General features: G+C 40.1%; 1 protein-coding gene across 1 annotated transcript in view; it reads right to left on the bottom strand.

Annotated features, from left to right (window-relative positions):
* The window catches only part of LOC145412356 (cytochrome P450 9e2-like), a 90,531-nt gene that overhangs the window by 55,036 nt on the left and 19,915 nt on the right, over nucleotides 1-15,580 (bottom strand). The window contains exons 3-4 of the mRNA XM_080282245.1: nucleotides 14,192-14,206; nucleotides 7,437-7,655 (exon numbers count right to left, since the gene is read on the bottom strand). Coding sequence (XP_080138371.1) covers nucleotides 7,437-7,655; nucleotides 14,192-14,206 — 234 coding nt within the window. The remainder of the gene's footprint in view (nucleotides 1-7,436; nucleotides 7,656-14,191; nucleotides 14,207-15,580) is intronic.

The raw sequence follows: 15,580 nt of genomic DNA, 5'->3' as shown, positions 1-15,580 counted from the left end.
TTTCCAAGTAAGAAAGTTACACCTGACATTGGGAGTGTCTCAACCAACCCAACCATAACAGAACCATTAACAAAACCAGACTCTAAATTCACTCTGCACAGAGGGACAGAGAAATAATTATTCCCTACACCTTGTAAGATTACAGTTTCATCAGAGGAATTAACATTAGAGCCTAGAACACTGGTCAGCATAAGGGATTGGCAAGCACCTGTATCACGATATATTTGAACTGATTTCCTGTCATTATTTCGTACTGTCCAGAGGACTGACAAAACCATCAGACAGTAAATTAGCACATGAACTCTTGAGAGTGTCACCCACATTACTGCTCAAAAGAGGAGCTCCATCATGAGAATTTAAGTTACCCCTCAAAGCAGGTTCAGTTAACTCAGTTAAAGAATTCTGGGAACTCTCAAGGGTGGACACTAGACCAATTAACTGAATATTTAAAGACTCCTTTTTGTTCACATCACGCTGTCTCCTGAAACATTTCTCCGTAGTATGACCAAGCTTACTGCAATGAGTACATTTACTTTTCTGAAATCTAGAGGTGAAGCTGGTATTTACTTCCTGAGAAACATCATCTTTATTCTCTTTCCTGTTACCTGTACTCTGAGTAGAGGCAACGTACTTACTCTCAGCTTTCCCTTTTTCTTTAGAATATCTCTTGTGAGTGACAACATATTCATCAGCTAAAACTGCAGCATCAGACAAATTATCTATTCTTTTCTCATCAAGATATAGGCTTACATCTTTGTAAATACACCTTTTGAAATCCTCCAGCAAAATCATCTGCTTAAATTTACCAAAATCAGAATCCACATCTTAGAATTTAACCACTGCTCTAACAGATCTTCTTTGATTTTTGCATACTCAACATAGGATTGCTTATCTTGCTTGTAAGTTGTCCTAAATTTTACTCTATAGGCTTCAGGAACAAGCTCATAGGCCTTAAGAATCAAGCTGTTAACTACATCATAATCATCAGATTGATCCTGAGGCAAAGATGCATAAGTTACTTGAGCTTTACCGGTGAGAACAGTTTGAAGGAGTACTGCCCAATACCTTTTAGGTCAATTAAAACCTGTAGCTACCCTCTCAAACAAATGAAAATAGTTTGTTAAATCAGATTCATTAAAAGGAGGGACAAGTTTAACATTTTTAGCCACATCAAAATCATCAGAGCTAGATGATCCAGTTCCACCTTGTTTCATGCAATACTCATGGTCTGCCTGAATCCTAGCAATTTCAACTTGTGCCTCAGCCTCCTTAGAACGGGCCTGAAATTCCGCCTCCTTAGCCTGAGACTCAGCCTCCTTAGCACGTGCTTGAAATTCAGCCTCCTTAACACGAGACTCCGCCTCCTTAGCCTGAGCCTCCTGCAGGGCTAGCTGTAACTTAGCTAATTCAATCTGCGTTTGCTCATTTGGAGGAGTTACATTAAACAAGCTTTCATTAATCATGTCAACAATTTGATATTTAGAATGATGAGAGCGAACAGCAATTCCCAATTGTTGAGCAACAAGCTTAAGTTCATTCTTTGTTCTGTTTTCTACATCACACACTGTTTGCACATTTGACAAAAAATCTTTGGCTTCATCAAGTGTAGTAATAGTAGACATCATGAATAAATCACAGCCACAAAATATCGAGCAATATCCTTATGATAATATCCTGAATATCCTAATAAGAGGTCGCCAAATTTATGTTACGGAACAGAGAAAGATAACGTACACTTTAAGTGAGAATACTAAGAGTCACTACTGTCCCGTAAAGTTCCAGGTTCAAAACAAAAGAGTTAGGTAAAATTACAAGTTAAAGTTTAATGCTCAAATTAACAACAAAACATTCAGGACTCATAAGGATAATGTAATGGCAAATAAACAGGTTAAATATATGGTTAACTGCAATAGCCTCTATTAACACGAAATTAGCAAGAGTAAATTTACCTAAGTCAGCCCTGATAAAATGAAAATACACCAGGTAATGCTCAGTTAATGCAAGATAAATTATTACAGATACAATCTATTATCAAAAATGAATGACATAAAACCCAACATTAATCAAAAAACCTCACTAGGCCTAAGAATTAATCTTATGATACACAGTACAAGAAAAAATGCAACAACAGTTAAACTCAAATTACACACAGCTGCTAGATGTTTGGAGATTTCTTGAGCACTCACAATAATAATAACTGTACAGGGGAGGACAGAGATGTGAACAAAATGAGGAGCAGATCTAAGTGGCAATGATGCAGAGACTGAGCTCATTATATAGGGGCCGGCAGAGCTTGATACAACTTGTAAGAAGGACGCGCAAATGAAGCCATGGGGACAAAGAGTTGACAATCCCGCACTCAACAACAGAAATGACGACTTACTCTACTATAACGGTAGAAGGGAGGACTGAGGCAGAACACGCTCGTGATCAAACATGCAGCATACTGTGCGCTAAAATTACACAAAGGATGATGAAATCATAGGCTATGTAACAATATATATATATATATATATATATAATCATCTCATCTCATCAGCTATTTGAGTGTCCACTGTAGGACCGGCCTATCCCGACCGAAGTGGGGACGATACAGCCAATGTATCTCTACCAAGTGGCTTAGGTTGTCTGGTAGAGACTGTATGTAGGGAGAGAAGTGCTTGTAAGTGTAATTGTTGTGTTGGATGTGTGTGTAGTCTGTGAACCAAGTGTAATCGGCCCGTGCAAGCCGACTGGTTGCAAACATACTTTACAGTATGCGACACTGGTTCAACCACAGCACCCCTTGTGTCTGCCAATGCAGTACGTGGCCAGAAGAGTGCTCCCGAAGTTTATTACCCTGGCGGGGCGCGAACCCTCGTTCTTCAGTGTACGAAAATGCACACTTTACCACTGTAATATATATATATATATATATATATATATATATATATATATATATATATATATATATATATATATATATATAAAACACTGTGATGTCCTTATTGCTTAGATATTTGTTAACAATATAACTCATTTTCAATATGATATCTGGTCACTGAATGAAATGCACAGCTCATAAATCTACTCTAAGTCTTTGGCATCATTCCATTTTCTATTAGGTGTTTGGGGTGCTGAGGTAAAAGAAAAACAAATAATAAAAACAAATATTCCAGTTCCATTGGCGAAAATTATATACATTTACCTTTCTAATTCCTCCTGACAATTTATGTATGTCTTATAATGCCCAAGTAGCTGCATACAGAAATTGCATCCCCAAAATAAGTATCTGCAATATGAAAGCAGCCATCTTCCCCTTCTCTCTCTCTCTCTCTCTCTCTCTCTCTCTCTCTCTGTGGACACTTGCATGCAATCCTGCTGTAGGAACTTGTTGGCCGGGTGGGAAGGCTGGGGGGTTCTTGGTGGGGTGGGTTAATGGAATGGTGAGTGGATTAGGAGGCAGGTGGTTGGGGTTTACAGGTGGGGTGGACTGAGTGGGTGGGATAGGTATATGGAGTGGGCAGAGTGGGTGAGATGAATGGGAGGGTGTCTGCTGAATGAGGTGGGGTGGTCGAGTTTGTAGATGGATGGATTGGTGGATGAGTGGGCAAGATGGATTGGAAGGTGGGTGAGAAGTGTGGGTTGGAGAGTGGGTGAGAAGGGTGGGTTGGAGAGTGGTTGATGGGGTGAGAAGGTGAGAAAGTGTGTGACTGCGTGGGCAAAGTGTGTTTGTAGGTGGGCAAGCAGGGTGGGTATGTGTGTGACTGGGCTTTGTGGGTGGGCGTGTGGACGTGTCGTCTCCCAGAGGACAAGGCAGGAGGTGGCTTACTACACCAGGTGACTATGTGGTCTGGTGGGTAGGTGACTAGGTGGATGGGGGAAAACAGGCCCAGTGGCAAATGTCCATGAGGTAAATATATCCATGAATGAGATAGGTCCATGCGAGAAAATAGGTCAAAGGGAGATTATGTACTTTCGGGAAAGTGGCCTAAGGGGAAACATAAGTCCAATGGAGAAAAACAAAAGTCCATAGGGTTAAAAGTGTCATGGAATATAATGGTTCATTCTGGGATTTCATGTTACTTCATGAACAAAAAAGGTCCATGTTGGTAACAGGGCTATGGATATATTAATTTTGTGGAATGAAAAAAGGTTCATGGGGAAAATAAGTCCATGTGGAAAATTGGTTACTTCAAGGAAAATATATTCATGGAGAAATAGGTACACTGGAGGAAAGTACGTTCATGCTGGAAAATATTCCATGGGAGAAAACGTCCACGGGGAAAATTAAGTATAAGGGGAAGAGTAGGTCCATGGAAGAAAAGAGGTCCATGAGGGAACATTTGTGAGTGAGGGGATGACCCCCACTGGGTGCAGCCAGAGACAGGCGTGTGTGCTATAATTTGAGAGTATGAATGAACCTTAAACCATCTGGGTAGTATGGTGAATGTTCTGGGTAGTATGATGAATGTCAATGGAAGTTTAGAGGACAGTGTGGATAAAATGGTACAGCAGGGAAGACAGGCTACTGGTTCACTGTGAGCAGTGATAAAGAATGGGGGCGTGAGCTTGCAAGTAAAAAAGTCATTATCTGACGGGAATGTCATCCCCACTCTATTGCATGGATGTGAATCATTGAAACTATTGAAAAGACACAAGTCATGAATAAGAGCAGTGGAAATGAATTACCGGAGAGGAACAAGTGGAGTTACTTGGAGATATGCAGGCAGACAAACGAGGAAGTGAAGGAATGCCGTGGTGTTCAAATGGATGTGTGCACCAGAGCGCATTGAGAAAACTATGTTGATAATGTGTGGCCATGTTGAGAGGAGGGTGGTTGAGAGACAGACAAGGAAAGTGTATGTGAGTGAGGTGGAGGGGAGAAGAAGAAGAAGAAGGGTGACTGAGAATGAGGTGGAGGGATGGGGTTGGAAAGGCTTATAAGAGAGGGAGTTTGACTTGGAGAAAGGACTGCCAGATAACGCAAGACAGGGTGGTATGGAGGCAATAAGTTTGTTGTCAACCCTAATGAGACCAGGGCATCTGGCAATAGACAGATAGATAGATATCATATTTTTACTCTGCATGAGAGTTATGAACAATATTGCCCATTTCACTACTGTATATCTATCCTTAAAAGAAAAAAATAACAAACACTTCTATCACAAACTTCTTTCCTATCGCCAGTATGGGTTCCGCCAGGGACGCTCAACTGGCGATTTCTCACCCGCCTTTTAGACTCCTGGTCATCCTGCTCTCGGGACCTCCGAAAACTTTGCCATTGCAACTGACAGCTCAAAGGCTTTCGATCGAATCTGGCATAAATCTTTATTTTCCCAACAACCCTCTTACGGCTTTTATCCTTATATCTGTACCTTCATCTTAAGCTTCCCCTCTAGTTGTTTTATTGCTGCTGTTGTAGACAGCCACCTTTTTTCTCCTAGAGCTATCAATAGTGGTGTTACTCAGGGCTCTGTCCTATCGCCAACTCTCCTTCTACTTATCAATGACATTCTAAGCTATACATCTAACCCTATGCACTCAAACACTGATGACTGCACTCTTCACCTTTGCATGCGCTTCTTACAGCATCGATCTCAACAATTACATCAGCAAACAAGAGCTGAAACTACGGCACTACGGCACACCTAATATCTGACTTGGCTCATATCTCAGACTTGGGTAAAAGTAATCTTGTTGTTTTTAATGCAGCAAAAGCTCGGTTCTTATATCTTTCAACTTGTGAAAATCTTAGGGAAGATTATCTTGTAATTTTTAATAATATCCAACTCAATCCTGCATCGTCTTTAAACATGCTTGAAGTTTCATTCTCTAGGGATTTATCTTAGATCATATTATCTCTCCTATAAAATGTGCTTCTAAGAGATTGGGTGTGCTAAACTGACTCTGTGCATCCTTTACCTCTGCACAGTTGTTGACTTTCAACACGGGTTTTATTCACTCCTGTGTAAAATACAGTTTTCATGTGTAGGGAGGCTCCCCACATAGAACTCTTCTAAAAGAGTGGAGTCAAACCAAGGCTTTTCGTCTCATTAACTCTCCTCCTCTTTCTGGCTCCGTTCAACTTCTGTCTCTCCGCAGCACTGTTGCATCTCTATATAATTTCTATCGCTACATCAACGGTCGCTGCTCCACTGAACTCTCTGCTTGCATTCCTCAAATACTACGGCGTGCACGTAGCACCTGTCTAGCAACAAACTCTCATCACTTTTCTGTCCAACTCTAGTCCTTCATGTATGCAACAGGTCAACTCTAGAACTGTCTTGCTCTGTCCATATTTGCTACTTCCTATGACCTCCAGTCTTTTAAACGCATTGTGTCCAGGCATCTCGAAATGAACAGATCTTGAACTTAGTTTTCTATTTTTTTTTTTTTTTTTTCATGGAGGGAATGATCTTGCGAGCCTCTTTCCTTTGGTTCCTTCCTCCTTGTATGAAAAATTCACATCCAGTACAAAGCACGTAAAACTACTCATCAATCTCTAACTCTATTGCTTTTATCGGGTACAAGTTTCATAAATGTGTTAAAACTATTTTACATGAAAATAAATATATATGAATATCTTTTCTCTTCCGTAGCTCATATACTTCCACACAGAATATACATCCGGAACACAGTGCAGTTTATTTCATAGTCAAAAGTCAGAATTGGCACGTCTCTTGATGACAGGCAGCGACTGGAAGAGGTTAGTATTGCTATAGGTAATCGTGTCAGAGGCTCTTCTACAAATCTACCAATAATATATATATATATATATATATATATATATATATATATATATATATATATATATATATATATATATATATATATATATATATATATATATATATATATATATATATATACATGTCGCCATTTTCAATGCGTTATCAATACATCTCCGGCAACAGCATGAATGGACATTTAACAAATTAGGCTTTGGCAGTGAAAATGTTACGTATCTTTGTGTCAACAAAACCGTTAAGTGAAAAAAGTACTAAAGCATAATAAACCCGAATTTCTCTGAAGAAAGTGACTTGGGATATCAGGGCTGTAATGCACTCCACAGTAAGCGTGAATCAGTTCAGCAGATAGTCGGATATCCCCAGAAGTTCAGACTAAACAGTTACCACACAAAGTCAAACTGGAGATCAGTTCTATATTGTGAAACATTTAGGGATATAGCATTATTTCTTCCTTAGAGAGATAAATTGCCATAATAATTCATTTTAATGATATTGATGAAGATGTAGTCATTATTAATATTGATATATTGATGACATACAAGAGTACTTGGCTGAAATATCCAATGTGACTCACCAATAAAGATCCATTACAAATCTCAAAGTCAACTAAATATTCAGCTCTAACCCCATAATGGCGTCTGAGCAGACCTCAAAAAGAGTTGCTGTGATACAGCACTGGTTCTCAAAATAGAGATTTCAACTAACCTTGTATACACGCATCCAGATATCTGGCCTCCATCACGCCTTGGTACGTCAGCTCCCCTTCTTGCTTAACCAACTCTTGCAGTTCCTCACGAAGGCATTGCTGCTCCTTTGGATTTTGGGCCAGAACATGTGAGGCAAAAGCAAGGGTGGAGGCAGCTGTGTCATACCCAGCGACCAGGAACATCGCACACTGTGCCACTATAGTCTTATCATCGAGCACTGGTGTAATTGGGATGAAAGAAGCCAATGGTTAGACAGTAAAGCAAGGTAGATGGTTTGGGTTATATTAGTTCCTACATGGGGAACGCTGGGACATAATACCTCCAACATGAGGACACTGACATGATCATTTAAGAGCAGAAACCAGGATCAGTCGTGTGTGCTGACTTGAGTTTTATGCCCCTGTTTGAATGTGTACACATGTTTGGTGGAGGGATAGTGGTATATATAGAAACCTTTCCCTGGGCTGCCTTGGAGCTTCCGGCAGCCACCTTGCCCTAGTGTTGCATCAGCCCTTGATATAGAAAAATGTGGTGCTATTCTCTCATGCAACTAAGCTTTGCTACCGAAAGCACTAAAATTTTATGTGTGTGTGTGTGTGTGTGTGTGTGTGTGTGTGTGTGTGTATATATATATATATATATATATATATATATATATATATATATATATATATATATATATATATATATATATATATATATATATATATATATATATATATATATATATATATATATATATATATATATATATATAGGGTGAGCATAAAGTCTTTCCCTGATTACAAACTTTTATTGGACAAAACATATGCTAGGTACAAACATACAGTTTTTTGCAGCTTGTACCTTATCTCAAGATTTTTTTTTTCCTTTACACGTGAACTTTAGCATGTGCTCCTTTTGTTGCCCTGAGCACATCTAAGCGATACTCGATTTCACGCCATGTGTTCTGCAGCATATCTTCAGTCACGTCGGGGACAATCGCTTGGGACCAAAGCTTGAATGATTTGCACTTTGTACGCATGCAAACGAAGGCGTTTGTGCAAAATTTTAACCACTGTGCTCTCCTGTATCCTGAGTTCTGTTGAAGCACGACAAGTTGATTTGCGAGGGCTGCGTTGAAAATCAATACGTACAGCATCAAAAGTCTCTTCATTTGAGGGTGGCCTACCAGTTCTTCTGAGGTCACCAACACTACCAATCTCTTTAAACTCCTCACACCAGCCCCTGATACTCTTAACATCTGGTGGATCTCGTCCATAATCATTTCTGAATTTTCGTTGAGCTGCAACTGGTGATTTTGTTTCGTGATACCACAAAACGCACTGCTCTTTCTCCTTGATAGACGCCATTTTTATATTAATGACTGCAGCGGCACTCGTAGGGGAGAAAATGTCTGTAAAATATGTTTGAAAAAATTCTATGAAATCGTGTACACAATGCTACAACATTCATGTTTCTATCTAGATATGATTTTTCATACATAGGGAAGGACTTTATGCTCACCCCGTGTATATATATATATATATATATATATATATATATATATATATATATATATATATATATATATATATATATACCGTAGATAGATAGATAGATAGATATGCAGATAAATAGATAAATAGGTAGATAGATAGATAGATTGATTGACATGCATATAGATTTAGATATATAGATATAATACAGTATGTCAATCAATCAATCAATCATTTCCTGTGGCACCCCACGGGATGCATGGGGCCTCAATGAACTCTCTCCACCAATATTTGTCTCTTGCCATCTCCTTCAGGTCCCACCAACACTCCTTTCCTGCTTCTTTTTTCATTGTCCTCAATCAAATATATATATATATATATATATATATATATATATATATATATATATATATATATATATATATATATATATATATATATATATATATATATATAATATGAGTGTGTGTATATATAAATAAATAGATATATACATACATACATACATACATACATAGATGGATATATAGATAGGCAGACAGATGTAGATAGATAGAGAGATATTTATATATCCATTCACTTAATGTAGTGCTGTTCTCGGGTGTCTGCCCTTTCCACTCCTCCATCCTTCTTTCCTTCCATCCTCTTCTGTCTTTCTTTCCTTCATTCTTTCCTCGTCCTTCTGCCTATGAGTGACTTTACACTCCCTCTTCTGTCTTTCTTTGCTTCATTCTTTCCTCTTCCTGTGGGTGACTCTACACTGAGTGACAAGCCAAATGGTTTCCTGTACACCAGGAAACCATTTACTACACTGGGTGGTAACCACATAACCAAATTTTGGCGCTTGGTGGTTTAGTGGGTAATTACGGAGCTCCATTCGGATTGAGCCGGTGAAGGTTTATATCCAAGGGATGGTTGGAGTTTATTGCTCACGTAATGCCACACTGGGATGAGTGAGGCTGGTCACTCTCATCTTGGATATGGCTCCTACGCTCCTCAAGGGGCAACGTAGGATTGGATGATGATTGAATGAATGAATGAATGAATGCATATATATATATATATATATATATATATATATATATATATATATATATATATATATATATATATATATATATATATAAACCCAGCTCCTAAAATCGTCCTGTCTAACATTCCCTGGCGTTTAAGGGCTAAGAAGCATCATTAAGAGAAGACTAAAGTAGCAGCAGTATAGTACAAGACTGCTGAGGATATGAAGATAGTGTAAGTTAAGAAAGCGTAATCGAGACTGCGAGAGCAAGGACAATGATAAATTCTTAAACTGACATCAGTGTTTCAGACGCTAAAGGAGGGACATGATGTCCAGAGATTATATATTATAATAATTCTTTTTTCTGTAAATTTTTAAAGAAAAATGCAGGCAAGGAAGATGAATTCTAGCAAATCACACCACCATCCTAATTTATGGAAGGATTGTAGATATCTCTCCTAACAGATTTAGTAGAATTAGGTAAAACTTATGCTTCATGATGAGTTTAGGGATAATTTCAAAAGTAAGAAACGAGACTTTTGTAGACGTCTTTCTCGGCATTTAATGCTGCACCTATGAGTCTGTACTGTGTCATACGTTATGCCGGCAGACCGTGTTGACACTTGAAATAAAGAAAAGAGAAGGACTGGGTGAAATATACATACAAATCGTCAAGGAAAAACTTGCTACAAAGTCTTACAATTACGTTTGATTATGTTAGAATCATGTTAGACTAAGTTAGGCTAGCCCATTTAATCTAGGCTTAGGCTCTTTCCATTTTAACGTTTGAGGGACTAATAAACGCAGTGCTTTGTTCATGAACTGATGGTGGTTGCTTCCTTTGTGTTGTGAAAGGTATGTGTGAGGTTACGTTTTTGTGGCATGTGTGAATATCCTGATTCTTACTAGCATACAGTATATGTTCTTTTTTATCCAAACAGACACTGGAGAGGGGCGCCTCCCACGGCAGCGTCGAAAAACCTGGATGGAAGACCTGCCTAGCAAGGGAGACAGTCCAGCCCGAATGAAGACTCTAGTTGGGTCAATAAACAGCCCTCACCTCTCAGCATCCCTTGAGGAGGTGAATGGTGTGCTACGGTGACTTCACAAAGCCACATTTCCGTTGATACTCTTGTCATTTTTTTTTTCTAGAGGACCTACAGCACCTCCAAAATGCGACTCCCATACCCCTCCTAGCCGATGTCGAACACAACCCTGGCCTACACAATAGTTCATGTCGCTGATGTAACAGATTATACGCTAACACTGGTGGGTTGAGTGCAACCGTTGTACAGGGTGACTGTATCTCAACTACTCAGATCTGCCATCATGCAAACACAACACTTCACAATTGATATGTGTCTGTAGCAACACATACACACACACACACACACACACACACACACACACACACACACACACACACACACACACACACGCACGCACACACACCAGAAGTCTGTCTATCTGTCTATCTATTGCGAGATGCCTTCATCCCATACGGGGTGGCAACAAACAAATCGCCTCCACGTCATCCTGTCCCCAGCTATTTCACTGCCCTGCTCCCAATTCACACACCCCTCTCTCATATACCTCTCCACTCCATCCTTCCATCCCATTCTTGGCCTTCCCCTCCTTCTCTCCCAGTCCACCTCACTCACATACACTCTCCTCGTCAATCTCTCACTCTCCATCCTCTCAACATGGCCAAACCACCTTAATGTGTTTCTCCTAATGCTTCTTATCACATCCACATCCACACCACAACGCTCCATAATATCCTCATTTGTCAGTCTGTCTCTCCACGTGACTCCAGAGGTTCCTTTCAAATAACTCATTTCCACTGCTCTCACTCTTGACTTGTGTCCCTCCAACAACGTCCAAGTTTCACTTCCATACGTTAGAGTTGGTATCAAAATACTGTCATGTAATAACTTCTTCACCTCCATGTTCACTTCCCTGTTTCTTATCATTGCCTTCAAGGAATCAGCAATCATTCTTCCTTGTTGTTCCCTTTCAAGCACTTCACCCTCCAAACTTCCATCCTTATCACACTACTTAAGTGCATAAACGAACTCACATTTTCCATTACCTCATCATCAAACCTCACTGTACATTGACTGACTTCACCTCTCTCGTAGACCATAACTTTACTCTTCCCTATATTCACCTTTAGATTCCGTTTCTTACACACTGTCCCAAACTCATCCACCAAGCCTTGCAGCTCCCCTTCGTCTTCACTAAACAACACAGTATCATCTGCAAACAACAATACAGGGTGTTTCCAAACACTGCCCTCTCTCACTAGGGATACTCCAACATCCATTGCCCTACCTTGTATCTCTTTTATAGACCCATCCACAAACAGATTGAACAACCATGGTGAATGACATATCCCTGTTTCAACCCAACCTTCAAATAGAAAAACTCACCCAGTTCACTATCCATACGCACTGCAGCCTTAGCACTCTCATACATACTCTTCACAGCATTCAACAACTTCCCATGTACTCGATATATTCTTAATACTTTCCACAATCCTTGTCTATCACCCTGTCATATGCTTTCTCCAAATCCATGAAGGCCGCATACAACTTGTTTCCCTTCTTTTGAAACTTTCCCACTAAAGATCCAAGAATGAATATCTGATCTACACAACCTCTTCCCATGCTAAAGCCTCCCTGTTCTTCTCCAACTGATTCCTCTGTTATTTCCCTAACTCTGTCAATAAGTATCCTACCATACACTTTTCCTATTACACTAAGAAGACAAATGCCCCTATGATTACCACACACTTCTTTTTGCCCATTCCCTTTGTACAAGGGAATAATTATACCTGACTTCCAATCCTCCAGGACTCTACCTTCCTGTCAGGCCAATCTGCTCATCTTCCGCATCCATTCTACTACTATCTCTCCCCCGTGTTTCAGCATTTCACCATACACCCCATCAATTCCTGGGGCTTTCCCCATTTTGTCTTTCTTCAATGTTTCAAGAACTTCCATCCTACTGATTTCTTCCTGTCTTCTCACCTCCCACCTTCTCCCAGCCATTCCCCAGCCACATATACTCGCATTACTTTCATTCTCTATCTTCAACAGTTCATTAATGTGTTCTCTCCATCTGCTCACTTTTTCTCCATTCTCAGCTAGTAATCTAACATTTTTATCTTTCACTCCCCTGCTAACTTCATTGCCACTATGTCTGATTCTCTTACCTCTTTCCAAAACATTATCTTACATTCCCTCCTCTTGACACTGTAATTCCTTCCAAATTCCTCATCCACTCTCTTCTTACTCTCTCTTACTATTTTCACCTTTCTCTTCTTTTCTACATATAACTCCATCTTCCGTCTCTCAACTTCTTCCACGCCCCTATTTCTCATCTCTTCATTATATACTTTTTTTTTTTTTTTGGTGCCACAGCCTGTCTCACCTCTTCATTCCACCATGCTGTTCCTTGCATCCCCTTTCGTTTTCTTTTCATCCTACACACCACCTTACATGCTGCACATATTTCATCTGCGAATATCGTGCAGACACCTTCCACGTCCCCCATCTGCTCCATTTCGTATTTACCCAATCATTCTTCCACCTCTCTCTTATATTCTGCCTTTTTCTAATCCCCTTGTAATCTTTCCACTCTCCTTGCATCTACTCCTTCCTCCCGTCCTTCCTTTCTTCTATTTTTTCATTTTAGTTGGACCTTGATTCTGACCACCATCAAGTGGTGGTCAGAAAGTCCACTCCCTCAACCTATATATGCTCTTGCATTCATTACACACCTTCTCAGCCTTTCATCCACACACACATAATCAATCATTGCCTTCCGTTCATTCAGTTCACCATCCACCCTTCTCATCACGTGCCATGTATATCTGTGGATCATTTTATGGCTGAAGAGGGCATTGGCTATTACCAAACCCCTCCCATCACAAATGTACACTAAAGCACTGCCATTCTAATTTATCTCAGCAGGCACACCCCACTCACCAACTACGCCATCCACCTTCACATTCCCTACTTTACCATTCGTATCACCATTCAAAAAGACTCATTCCTTTCAAACTTTTCCATGCACACTACCACATTTGTCCAGAACTCTTCTCTCACTCTGCTTGCACGATCTTGTGTTGGCGCATACACACACACAATCACCCACATTTGTAGTCCAACTTTCAGTCTTACCTACATAATCCTTGAGCCAACTGATCCATACTTTCTTATCTTCTCCTTCTATCTGTTACTCATAACAATACACACTCCTTCTTTTGCCCTCACATTCTCACCTACCTGTACTCCTGCACATTTACCCCATCCATACTCCCATTCTCTCACACTCTCACCTCCCCATTTAGTTTCAGTTAATCCACATACATCCAGTTTTGCACTCTCAAACAACTGGACAATATCTCACTCTTTCACCGCATCATTTGCATCCCATACATTCCACGTCGCCATCCGTGTCATTATGTCACAAATGATAAAAAATTAAAATTAAACACAAATGGAATTGTCACAAAGACTAGATGAATTAAACAACATTCTCTACACATAGCATTACCAATGCATTAATACAAGATAAATTTAAAAACAGATCCAGCACTCCACACTTCACGATCTACACTACAGTCAGATAAGGCGGAGAAGAGAAAAATAACAGTGGAGGGGAGGAGGATAGCAAGGGAGTGGCCATATCACCGCCGTGCACAAACACATTCCACTGCATAACAATTAGAACAACATATAACCAACGACAACACTCCAGAAAGAAGGACAATAGAAAACAAAATACACAATGAAACATGCAACACTGTCACCATGTTCATGTTACCACCCACATCATGCCCCCCAGGATACACCCCATCACCTACTCTTTTCCAGAACATTCCCAGTGTAATATGTAGCAAGAGGTTTAAGCACTGCAGACCCCTCATAGCCAGACACACAGATGGGGGGAAAAAACATAAAACGATAATGTCAAAGTAGCTTATTTTATGTGTTGTGGACTTATTTATTTTATGGCCTTTTAGCTTTAACACTGGATAGGTAATACGGGGTGCACCAGCACCCCAACCTGTTCTGAAATTACGAGTTCGTACCATATACTTCTTATCAAGGCAGGGGGCACAGACTCCGTATATAGTCAGCCAAAAATGTTGTGTCTCCGTCCCGAACAGATAAGTCGAAGTACCAGGGATAGCTTTACAAGTCTGGCTTGCAGCTGTATCAGACCAGACCGAGGTGGAGGTGAGTGGTTTGGCAGTGGAGGTAGGGTAGTGGAGGATGTGTTTGCTGTAGTTGTTGTTGGCAGTGTAGTCTGTCAATTTAATACCTGTAAAGAGTGAAATGTATCTTCAACCTGAAATAATGCCTGAAGCGTGTCATCACATTACATCTCTTGTAGAATCTGCTTCCGTGAGATTAGGTGTGCTAAGCCGACTCCGTACCGTCTTTACCCCTGCACAGTTATTGACTCTATACACGGGTTTTATTCGCCTCTGTGTAGAGTACAACTCTCATGTGTGGGGAGGCTCCCCACATACAGCTCTTCTCAATTGGGTGGAGTCAAAGGCTTTTCGTCTCATTAACTCTCCTCCCCTAACTGGCTCCCTTCAATCTCCGTCTCTTCACTGCACTGCTGCAGCTT

The sequence above is a fragment of the Coenobita brevimanus genome, chromosome 93, assembly GCF_032717465.1.
Source record: "Coenobita brevimanus isolate Jiangsu-jjx chromosome 93, ASM3271746v2, whole genome shotgun sequence".
NCBI lineage: Eukaryota > Metazoa > Arthropoda > Malacostraca > Decapoda > Coenobitidae > Coenobita > Coenobita brevimanus.
Note: the sequence above shows the minus strand (reverse complement) of the source record. Positions and strands in the feature narration are given on the sequence as shown.